The sequence below is a fragment of the Rutilus rutilus genome (assembly GCF_951802725.1).
Source record: "Rutilus rutilus genome assembly, chromosome: 5".
NCBI classification, from domain to species: domain Eukaryota; kingdom Metazoa; phylum Chordata; class Actinopteri; order Cypriniformes; family Leuciscidae; genus Rutilus; species Rutilus rutilus.
Genome location: NC_140213.1, coordinates 45,510,007 through 45,522,050, shown reverse-complemented (window position 1 = coordinate 45,522,050; position 12,044 = coordinate 45,510,007). Strand labels below are relative to the sequence as shown.

Genomic DNA, 12,044 nt, shown 5'->3' with positions numbered 1-12,044 from the left:
TTCATAATATTACTGTTTTTTTTTTTTTTTTTTTTTTTTTACTGCAGGCTTGATGAGCATAAGAGACTTCTTGCAAAAGCATTAAAAATAGTAACGTTTCCAAACTTTTGACTGGTACTGTATATGATTAACAAAATTAATAATTTGATACAATGCACTTATTGTGTACATGCATGGTTTACATTGTGCTTTTGTTTTTAAACCACTGAAATCACTGTCCATTCACTGAAAAAAATTATTCGTTGAATTTAATCACGTTTTTTATGGTAAGTGGTTGCACACAATTGATTTTAACTAAGTTCAACTTAATGCATTTGTTTAGATGTAGCTAAAATCAGTTGTGTGCAACCACTTACCATAATTTTTTTTATTAAATTCAACGAATCATTTTTTTCAGTGTTCCATTAAAGTGATAGTTCACCCAAAAATGAAAATTCTGTCATCATTTACTCACTCTCAACTTGTTTCAAACCTGTATGAGTTTCTATCTTCTGCTGAACACAAAAGAAGATATTTTGAAGAATGTCGGAAACCAAACAGTTGATGGACCCCATTGACTTCCATAGTATTATTTTTCCACACCATGAAAGTCAATGGGGTCCATCAACTGTTTGGTTTCCGACATTCTTCAAAATATCTTCTTGATATTTTACTTGATAAACTGATGATGACAGAATTTTCATTTTTGGGTGAACCATCCCTTAAACCTACCCATAGCACCTGACCAAAAAGTGAGGGTGAAGTCGGGTAACGGGACACTTTTCGGTAAATTCTTTAAAGCTGCATTTGCACATTTCCCAGAATGATCTTTGATTCAGGTCTTTTTGGTTGACGTTGAAAATACGTCAGTGTTTTACTCTATAAACCCCAAAACTGTGAATTTAAACGGACACAGATGAGGACATGTGACGTTCTGTTAAAGCTGCTGTTGAACCACTGAAGCGTCGAGAGCAGATATTGTGTAACGTGAGGCTCTTGTTTGTGATCTACAGTGTTGCTTGTGTGTGTTTCTCCCGTTCACCTGGGAAGAGGGATCAGGTGTGTGTCGGACATGTAGTGACAAGCACATCCACAAACAGCCAGATCCCAAAGGAAAGGAAAGATACAGTGTGAAGCGTGTGATAGAGCTAAACGACACCAGCGCTGTCCCTGAACGAGCTGAAGCAATGCAGATCACACACTCCCACAATGAGCTGCAATTAAAATGTTTTCAATGTTTCAATACAGAGGTTTTCTTTTTTTCAGAGATGCTCTTGGAGAGACGGACACGTCTAAAGCGTGTGAGGGACTGACATCAAATATTAATATAAAGCAGAAAAAATCATGCCATACTGTAAGTGCTCTGGCACTTTGTGAGTCAAAAGCAAACAATATACATTCCAGTTTTCTAAATAGATAATCTATCTAGAGTTTCTTCACAGAATACACAAACATAATGAAACAATGTGATTGTCAGAAATTTTATTAAACACTTTTTTTATGATTTATTATCTGTCTAATCTATCTATTTTTTAGTCTTTAAGAAGGTATTTTTCCACAACTCTTATTTTGTCCATTTGCACTGCTAAATTATGGGTCAATAAGATTATTTAATTATTATTATTTATTAATCTTTTTGTTGATAGAAGTGTCATATTTATCAAGCCAATTTTTTATATACACAAATACAAAAAAATAAAATAAAAATACTACTGTGAAATATTACAATATAAAATAAACTAAACAGAGAGTATAAAGAACAGCATTTATTGGAAACAAACTTTTGTCTTGTTAATTTTTGATCAATTTAATGCGTCCATGCTGAATAAAAGTAGCCTATCAATTTGTTCTAAAAGAAAAAACAATAGACTACAACATTTTTAACAGTAGGCTAGTGTATGCCAAATACCTTAATAAATATATAATACAATAATAAATATAATAAATATAAAAATAGTAGCTGTAGATAATGTTAGATTATACATTTCTAGACAGTCTAACCCATAAGCCTAAAATTCAACATGATGAAAAAGAGCAAAACACTTTTGATGTTTGTGTCTTTCGGTGGCGTTCGGCCCCTGATGTGAACCCGCACTGATCAGAGTTTTCTTATGCAATCTTCAGACCCAGGAGAGGTGATGGCAGCTCAGGCGTTGCTAATTCATAGTGTGTGTTGAGCCTCTCCAACACAAGCACATCAAAGCTGCCTGTCTTTTACATGATCTTCCTCCAAATATGGATTTAACCGGATTGAGCTCCAAAAGACGGCTTTTGTTAGTTTTCTGTGTTAGTTGTTTCCTCTACACATCCACCGATGCCGAGGCGAGCTGTAAACTCAAGGCCAAGTTCAACCTCCAGGGTTATAAAGAGGTGGTGAAACGGACAGTGGTTGTTGGTGGCATGTTTCCAGTTCATCAACGCCTGGTTTCAACGGACACCAACACCACCATCCCTCCAGAGTCCTCCGACTGCGAGGGGTAAGACACTAGCTTCAACATTTTACAAGAGAAAACTCTCATTATCAGTCGATATGTGATATGTGGAAAAAGTGCATACTTTTTAATTTCTTGTCTTTATTTCAGAAGTGTATTGGTATTATTAATTGCAAACGCTTAATTTGTCTTAATTGTATTCTTGCATCTTAAAGATCATTATTCATCATGCAAAATTAATTAAACTGTAGTCTAAGGAATAATTACAGTTTATCCTCCCGAGAGACCACTTTTATCATGTTACATAAACTAATCAATGGAAAATAACTTGTTGCACAATGCCAATCAACCGGACTGGTACAGAGTAGTGGTAGCAGTTGGTATTACATGTGGTTACACTATATTTGGTCCACTTTAGACATTTATAAGTAACTTTGCAGCAACATATCAACTAACTCTCTTAATTATGACCGCCGCTAGAGTAGCTAGCGAAAGCGGTCATATAGGGATTGTCAAAGTTTTTTTTTTTTTTTTTGTCAATCTACTGAATTTTCCGTCAACGTTACCAGGGACACCGAAACACCGGGGAACATGAAATTTGGTGAGCATGTAGCCCCACTAGACTTTTACGGAAAAATTTCGTTTGGTCCCCGGGAGCCGGCCCCCCCCATTTTTGTGGAAAGCCAGTGCAGGCCTGAGCGGCGGTCATATTTTGTTTTATTCAGGCCGATTCGCACGAAAACAAGAGGCGTTATTTGTCGCACGAACCAATCATAACCGATTAATCACAGCGCGATGAAGGGAGGCATTGCCTTCTCTCACGTGACTTTCCCATTCATTCTCAATTACCCCCCACTGAACCCAGCGCATACTTTAGGGGGTTTATTAACCGTTTCCTCGCCATTGACGGAAATTTCCGGCTTTCCGTGTTTTCATTGTTATGTAGACCTTATGTAGCCCCGCCCCTTTTCAGCGCTGCGTATTTTCACAGCGATTCATTCTGCGTGTTTCTGTTTATTAATGAACGGCTCCGGTCGACTGACATTTGTTAAGTCATCTGCTTTAAACATCACAGTCCTCATGATAACTTTCGTTAACTTTACATTAAGTAAATCCACTTCAAAAGCTAAATTACTCCTGGACAGCAGCGCCATAGAAATGAGCGACCGCAAAAGCGGAAGTTAAAAGACAATATTCTAAAGATGGCGGCGCCCTCGTTTCTCTGGCGCATAAGGTCTATACTTACTTACATACTTAATAAAATGTTTTTTGTTGTGGTTGTTGTTTAAACGTAGAGCATCACCTCTTTCTTTTGATATATTTGAATATATTTCCCTATGGACAGGTGTTGAAAATTAGCACATGTGCTATAACACTTTACACAATGCATCTGGTTCGTCCAATGTTATTGCTATGTCCATATTAAAAAAAAAAAAAAAAAAAATGCATATTCAGATATTCAAACAACAAAATATTATGTGGGCCATGAAACTTTCTTGATCTAAAATGCTGCCGGTGGCTGGAAAGAGTTAAAAGTCAATAGGCTCAGGGGAGGCAAGAGAGACGAGGCGTCCCGCTGTAACTAGATTAGAAAAAATGAGTGATTTATACACCTTTTAATGTCACATTTTGTAATATTTGCATTGTTTTATTTTTGTAATATCGATTATTTTCTCATCAACATTTTTTGAGGAGGCACTGCCTCCCTTGCCTCCTCGGAGGAAACGCCCCTGAAGAATAGCTGTTGAGGAGCATCAAAATAAAGTTTTAGCAGATATTAAGCATACGATCTACTAATACTCTAATGACTGCTAGTTGACATGGAGTTGCAAAGTTACTTATAGTTAGTAGAATGTCTAAAGTGTACCAGGTATCCTCCGTTAAATAGATCTATATTGGAGAAATAAGGAGGCCAACATTAACATGAATGTAATCATAATTTAAGATATAAAAAGCAAATGCATTCAGTTCCATTAAATCTAAACATTTCGCTCGCTTAATTGAATAATCTGAAATGAATCTAACATGTGAATTCCCCCTCAGCTTTAACTTCCGTACTTTCCGCTGGGCTCAGACGATGCTGTTCGCCCTGAACGAGATCAACAACAGAACGGACCTGCTCCCCAAAACTGAGCTGGGGTACGTCATCTACGACTCCTGTTTCACCATTTCCAAAGCCGTGGAGGGAACGCTGACCTTCCTGACAGGCCAGGACGAGGCCGTGCCGAACTACCGCTGCGGGGACGGGCCTCCTCTCTCGGCCCTCGTGGGCGCCGGAGGATCGGATCTGTCCATCGCCACTGCCAGGATACTCGGACTCTACTACTTCCCACAAGTACCTTTCATCTAGCACTGTATTTGGGCAATGACATAAGATAACCCTAATTTTTAAGGTCAAAATTTATAAATTTATGAAAAACAAAACTTTAATACATTTCTGAATGAAAAAACATGGTAACACAAAAAATGCTGGGTTGTTTTAACCCAATTTTGTGTCAAATATGGACAAACCTAAACGTTGGGTTAAAAATGTAATTTAAAAAATGAACCCAACGGCTGGGTTTGACCACGTTTGACCCAAAATTGGGTTGAAACAACTCAGCATTTTTTTGAATATAGGGTCAAATTCTCACTATATATCCTAGTAATATGATATAACTACTAGTCGCTTATTAGCATGCATATTACTAGGATATTGGCTGTTTATTAATACTTATAAAGCACATATTAATGCCTTATTCTGCATGACCATATTCTACATCTTTTAATCCTACCAAACACCTAAATTTAATAACTTCCTTACTAACTATTAATAAGCAGTCATTAGGAGTTTATTGAGGCAAAAGTCATAGTTCATAGTTAATAGTAATAACATTTTAAAATGACATTTATGAGATTCTTGAAAAGAAACCTCATTTAGTAGAAATGATAGAAATTTTGAAATTATTATTATTTTAAATGTATTATTTTAAAACATAAATTTAAGCTTTTCTTGAAAATGGGATAAAAGCTTTTCAAATCTGTGTGAAAGCAGCGTGAATAGAAAGAGTAGGCCTATATATTTCTAAAAACTTGACACAATATGACAAAATATGATTTTGATCATTCAGGTTCTTGCCTAGGGTTAATTTATTACACCTTATAGTAATAATTTTAGCAAGAAACCCAACCACAAATGCGTCTGAGTGTTAAAACCGAGCCAGATTTGTCTTTCCTCCTCCCTAGGTGAGTTACGCGTCGTCCTGCTCGGTTCTGGAGAGCCGGTTTCAGTATCCCACCTTCCTCCGCACCATCCCGAGCGATGAGCACCAGTCCGTGGCCATGGCCAAACTAGTGCTTCACTTCGGCTGGACCTGGGTGGGCACCATCGCGGCCGAGGACGATTACGGGAAATACGGCATTAAGAGGTTCAAGGAGGTGGTGGAGGAGGTGGGAGTGTGTATATCCTTCTCCGAAACCCTTCCCAAGACCTCCAGCCCGGAGGCCATGCAGCGCATCGCAAAGGCGGTGGTGGACTCCACGGCTAAGATCATCGTGGTGTTCTCCTCGGATGTGGATCTGAGCCCTTTATTGGAGGAACTGGTGCGTAACAACATCACCAACCGCACGTGGATCGCCAGCGAGGCCTGGGTCACATCGGCCGCCATCTCCCGTCACCCCGACATACTGCCCGTCCTGGGGGGAACCATCGGGTTTGCGGTGAAGCGTGCCGAAATCCCCGGCCTGAAAGAGCACCTTCTGGCTGTTAATCCATATAATGACACTCTGACTGAAGAGTTTTGGGGGATTGTCTTTAACTGCACTATGAATTACAAGCAGGTTTTGAGAGGCATGAGGAGATGCACTGGAGAAGAGATGATAGACAAGCTGAATAATACGTTCTCAGATGTGTCTCAGTTAAGGATCACGTATAACGTGTATAAGGCTGTATATGCCGTGGCGCACGCCCTACATAACCTCGAGGTCTGTAAACGGGGCACTGGCCCGTTTGAGAACGACACATGCGCTGACATTAACGGATTCGAGCCTTGGCAGGTATGACACACACACACACACACACACACACGTTTAGTGTACATGCAACCAAATAATCCATTAGTAATCGGATTGACGGCTCAACCGGACTGAAAAGCCTTCATGTAAACACCTTACTTGAACTCTATCCAAATGAAATTTCGATCGGATTGGAAGTGGTGGTTCATCCTTTTCTACTTTTCTATTTTTACTGCGTGATCAATATGCACGGCACAACAGTTAATATGCTCATTTACTCCAAATTATGATCAGAAATTGATACATTTTAAGTCCGCTGTTTAAAACAAATAAAGAACCAATGTAGGAGAATGGTTATTATGTGCAAACAGCAGGAAACTCTAATTGGTGCAGTGTGCATGTCAAAAAATCTATTCCAATTTAAAGCTTGTGACGTATAAACGCGCACATTAACCCAGTCACATGTTTAGCGTTCATGTAAACACTGAATTCAGTCCGATTGAAACAAAAGTTGTGCATGTAAAAATAGCCCATGTGCTTTTTTTAAATCTACTCATTTATAACCTCTATGTGCTCTGTGTTCAGCTCATGTACTACATGAAGAACCTCAGATTCACCGTCCCTCACACCGGAGAGGAGATATCCTTCAATGATGGAGACGTGAAAGGCTTTTATGAAATCTTAAACTGGCAGAGTGATTCAGACGGACAGATCACATACACAAACATCGGTTACTATAACAGCACGGCACCCGCCGCCGACACGCTGATTATAAACAATGCCTCTATCATATGGAACAGTGATGTTCTCGAGGTGAGGATGTGTAATTTAGTCTGATTATAAATGAGATTATATTGTAATGATAGGGCTGTCAAAATATTGAATTGCAATTAATCTCTTTTGTAAAAATTTTAATGCATTAGGTTTCTTTTTAAACTAAAAACATCTATCTATCTATCTATCTATGCATTGATCCACCCATCTATCTATCTATCTATACATCCATCCACCCACCCACCCACCCACCCATCCATCCATCCATCCATCCATCCATCCATCTATCTATCTATCTATCTATCTATACATCCATCCACCCACCCACCCACCCACCCACCCACCCACCCACCCATCCATCCATCCATCCATCCATCCATCCATCCATCCATCCATCCATCCATCCATCCATCCATCCATCCATCTATCTATCTATCTATCTATCTATCTATCTATCTATCTATCTATCTATCTATCTATCTATCTATCTATCTATCTATCTATCTATCTATCTATACATCCATCCACCCATCCATCCATCCACCCACCCATCCATCCATCTATCTATCTATCTATCTATCCATCCATCCATCCATCCATCCATCCATCCATCCATCCATCCATCCATCCATCCATCCATCCATCCATCCATCCATCCATCCATCCATCCATCCATCCATCCATCCATCCATCCATCCATCCATCCATCCATCCATCCATCTATCTATCCACCCATCTATCTATCTATCTATCATCCACCCATCTATACATCTATCTATCTATCTATCCATCCATCCATCCATCCATCCATTTTGTATTCGACTGTACCTAAAAAATCCAGTACAATGTTTTAAAGTAATCGACGGTTAAAGTCTGACTCTCATTATTGCGTGTGGAATCGTATAGAAGATAAACTGAAGAACGTGTTGTTTCTGTCGTGTCCCAGACGCCTCGCTCTGTATGCAATGAACGCTGCCAGCCCGGCACCAGGATGGGTATCCGGCAGGGAGAGCCGGTCTGTTGCTTCGACTGCATCCCCTGCGCAGACGGAGAGATCTCAAACACAACAGGTCATGACTTTATTCAATCAGTCTTTACTTTTAATGGTTTCTGAGTTTCTATTTAGTCAATTGTAAAGGGTTAGTTCACTCAAAAATAATAAGTCAGTAATTACTCTCCCTCATGTTGTTCCGAACCCGTAAGACCTTCGTTCATCTTCAGAACACAAATTAAGATATTTTTGATGAAATCTGAGAGCTGGCTCACTCCTCCATAGGCTTCTCTGTAATCGACATCTGCCGGCCCAGAAAAGTTAGTAAAGACAATGTTAAAATAGTCCAAGTGACTCCAGTGGCTCAACCTTAAGTTTATCAAGCGTCGAGAATACTTTTTGTGCGCAAAAAAACCCGACTTTATTCAACTCTTCATTTTCTTCTGTGTTTCTCTGAGTGATTCACGTAGTGTAACAGCGCTGCGCTTCTGGGTTGTATGTCAGAACGGAGGCTCACTATTGGCCAGCATCACACGCATCACACACATAACCAGTGCCTTGGATCTTCTCTTTCCTACATTTATTTGAATTCCCGATTCTCAAACACTTTTTATTGAACTCCCTGAGCACCCTGGACATTTTTTTGTCTTTCTAATATCTTAATTTGTGTTCCGATGATGAACTAAAGTCTTAAGGGGTTGGAACAACATGACGGAGAGTAATTACTGACAGAATTTTCAGTTTTGGGTGAACTAACCCTTTAATAACTCTTCCAACAGATGCACGAGGCTGTATCCTATGCGACGAGGACTACTGGTCCAACGCCAACCACGACGAGTGTGTGCTGAAGATCATTGAATTCCTGGACTTCTCCGAACCTCTCGGCATCACACTGATCGCCATCGCTGCGTTCGGGGCTCTGGCTGCTATTGTAGTCGCGATCATCTTCTTGATGCACCTCAACACACCCCTGGTGAATGCCAACGACCCTCTGCTCAGCTTCTCTCTGCTGCTGGGTCTGGTGATCACCTTCCTCAGCTCCATCGTGTTCCTCGGGGAGCCTCAGATGTGGTCGTGCATGACCAGTCAGGTGGCGTTGGCTGTAGGCTTTGCTCTGGTCCTCTCTTCATTAATGGGTAAATCTGCTCTGCTCATGCTGAGAGCCAGAGCTGTAAAAGCGGTCAAAGCTGCGACACGGGTAGCGAAAGCGGCGGCAGCGGCTGCCGAACAGAGTCCCGACACTGCCGTCTTCGCTCCGGCCATTCCTCAGAAGAACGACGTGGATCCCATACATCCCAGGCACCAGAGGGCGATGATGATAGTGTGCACCCTGATCCAAGCGGTGGCTTGCACCGTGTGGCTGATCCTGATGCCTCCACACCCCGTTAAAAACACAGCCGCCCAGAACATCAAGATCATCCTGGAGTGCAACATCGGAAACATCATCTTCATCTGCTCCATCTACGCTTATGACATACTTTTGGCTCTGCTGGCCTTCGCTTTTGCTTTTGTGGCACGAAAGTTGGAAGACCACTTTAATGAGGGCAAGAGCATGACCTTTGGCATGCTGGTGTTTTTCATCGTTTGGATCTCCTTCGTTCCCGCCTATCTGAGCACGCGGGGGAAATTCATGGTGGCGGTGCAGATCTTCGCTATCTTGGCGTCCAGCTTCGGCCTGCTCGCGTGCATCTTCATCCCCAAATGCTATGTGCTGCTAGTCAAACCGGAGAGGAACACAGAGGAGATGATGATTCCTCGAGCCAAGTCACGTGACGCGGCCATTTCGCTCGCCACCACCAGCAGCTCCGCTAATGAAACCACTGTGTCCACTGTGTCCACTGTGTCCCTAGATGACTGAGGCCACTCCACAAAAATGGTCTACGTGTCACTATGAAGCCTTTTTATATTGGACTCTGCCATATTTCACGATTTTGCATATAAATTTAGATCTAAGAATAACAGTAAAGGACTTTTAAGGGGGTCGTATTGCACTTAGCATATTATATGACGTCTGTGTATAATCCAATTTAGTTTTTATGAACATTTTTCGCCATCTCTAACCCCTAGAAGGCTGCTTTTATTTATTTATTTATTTATTTATTTAAACTGCAAAAAGTTTACATGCTCTGCAGAATTAATATCTGACTGTGGGTTTGCTTTCAAGTACAATTTTTTCCCAACATTCCCATGTTTTCATCTGACATCATAAAGCTGGGAAGGATCATTTTTGGAGCTTAGTTTCAATAAATTATACCATAAAAAAGTTAATAAGCAGATGCTCAACCTGTAGAGGCAAAAAAAAACTTTAGAAGAAAGGCGCAACACTCATAATAATGAATCCATGTAAAACATGATACATAATTGGATTGAATTTAATAATAAATGTGGAGCCATGAATTCCTTTCATGAGAGGGCATTTTGAGAGTTAGTTTTCATACTATATACACTAATTATATATATGAAATGGTCTGGGAAAAGGTTTTTTTTTTTGCCCAACAGATACACTATAAAAGAGAGAAAAAAGGCAAATAAAGAGAAAACCAGGAAGAAGAAAAAAGATTCCCCATGATATGACCCCTTTAAATGAGCATGGATTTGCACTCAGGGATGTTTTTATGACTAGTGTAGCTTAGCTGTTCAAATGACATGCAAAAAATGCATTGATTTGCTCTTAAAAAATAAAACAAATCTTTTCTGAGACAAATTTTAGTCTTAAAAGCATGGAAATAAAGAGGTAAATGTGATGCTGAAGTCTGCCAGCAGATGGAAGCAGTGGAAGTTCATCAACTGAGATCTCTGCACTGGAGAGGTGACACAGATTAAACTGTCCTAGTTGTTCTCAGTCAGTTGTTATAACTGCTATAACTATTGTAATAGTTTTGCTAACATACAATGAAGTATATTTTTGTGAAAATTCTGTAAACTATGCTGTCAATTTATTTGTGAATTTGAAAATGAATTTTCAGATTTAGATTAGACTGGGTGTGTTTTAGATAAATATGGGAGGCATAATGACTTTGATTGATTCATACACAAACTGCATCTAGTGTGAACTGTTTAGAGCTACACTTCATTTTGAACAGGACTCCACTAAGATGTTCACTCATACACAATACTGATTATGTATTGCTTTGTCTTTATCTTATTCATAAAATAAAGTTACAATAAACTACCAATATCCTGTTTTAATATACTTTTTTTGTTTTTGTTACCAGACACAGCGTGACTTCTTCAGTAATTTGGTGATTAAAACCTCAGACAGTTCATGCTTTATAGAACCAGTGATGTGTGACTAATGTTTATTATCATTATTTTAGATGTTACACAATGTAACTTTGTTCAAAATGATCAAAATTTAAATAATGAGTCAATACATTATTAATTATCCCAAAACGTTGTTTTTGTCTTACCCTGATTCACTATGGTAAACTGTGTTTATATTTCAGAGCTGTCGGGATGGTTTTCGTGCGAAATTGCGTAGCCTAAATACGTCAGATGAATATCTCTCGTTATATCCGTAAATAGAGAAAAGTTGCTCGCGGTGGAGCAGCTAAATCTCCGAACTCTGGGGAATCACCCGTTTTAAAAGGACATTTGGATAGTCATTTAGGTAAGAAAGGATTGAAGGATTGCTGGGAATATGAGTATAAAAAACTATCAAGCTTTGAATGGACTGCCAGTGAGGAGGCACAATTATGCGCTTCACACTCCTATCCAGTAGGTGGCGGGAATGCACCTTTTAAGACTGTCTGCCAACCGACAAACACCAGAAGAAGAAGAATAAACAAAAAGAGAAAGTGACAGAGCTTGTAATAAAACAAGAATCAACATTGGTTTGGCTCTTTGGAGATGGTGAGAACTGAGGGATTCGAAAC

General features: G+C 39.8%; 1 protein-coding gene across 1 annotated transcript; it reads left to right on the top strand.

Moving 5' to 3' along the window:
• The first annotated feature begins 2,148 nt into the window (after positions 1 to 2,148).
• Positions 2,149 to 11,268, top strand: vmn2r1 (vomeronasal 2, receptor 1). The gene is made up of 6 exons (XM_084409622.1): positions 2,149 to 2,456; positions 4,455 to 4,746; positions 5,637 to 6,446; positions 6,990 to 7,217; positions 8,125 to 8,248; positions 8,949 to 11,268. Exons 1-6 carry the CDS (start codon positions 2,215 to 2,217, stop codon positions 10,025 to 10,027), a joined length of 2,775 nt encoding a protein of 924 aa, XP_084265748.1. The 5' UTR covers positions 2,149 to 2,214; the 3' UTR covers positions 10,028 to 11,268.
• Positions 11,269 to 12,044: the final 776 nt, after the last annotated feature.

Coding starts and splice junctions, on each gene's coding strand:
- vmn2r1 (XM_084409622.1), top strand. CDS start 2,215: ATGGATTTAACCGGATTGAGCTCCAAAAGACGGCTTTTGTTAGTTTTC. Junction 4,747..5,636: donor GACTCTACTACTTCCCACAA/GTACCTTTCATC, acceptor CCTCCTCCCTAG/GTGAGTTACGCGTCGTCCTG. Junction 8,249..8,948: donor AGAGATCTCAAACACAACAG/GTCATGACTTTA, acceptor CTCTTCCAACAG/ATGCACGAGGCTGTATCCTA.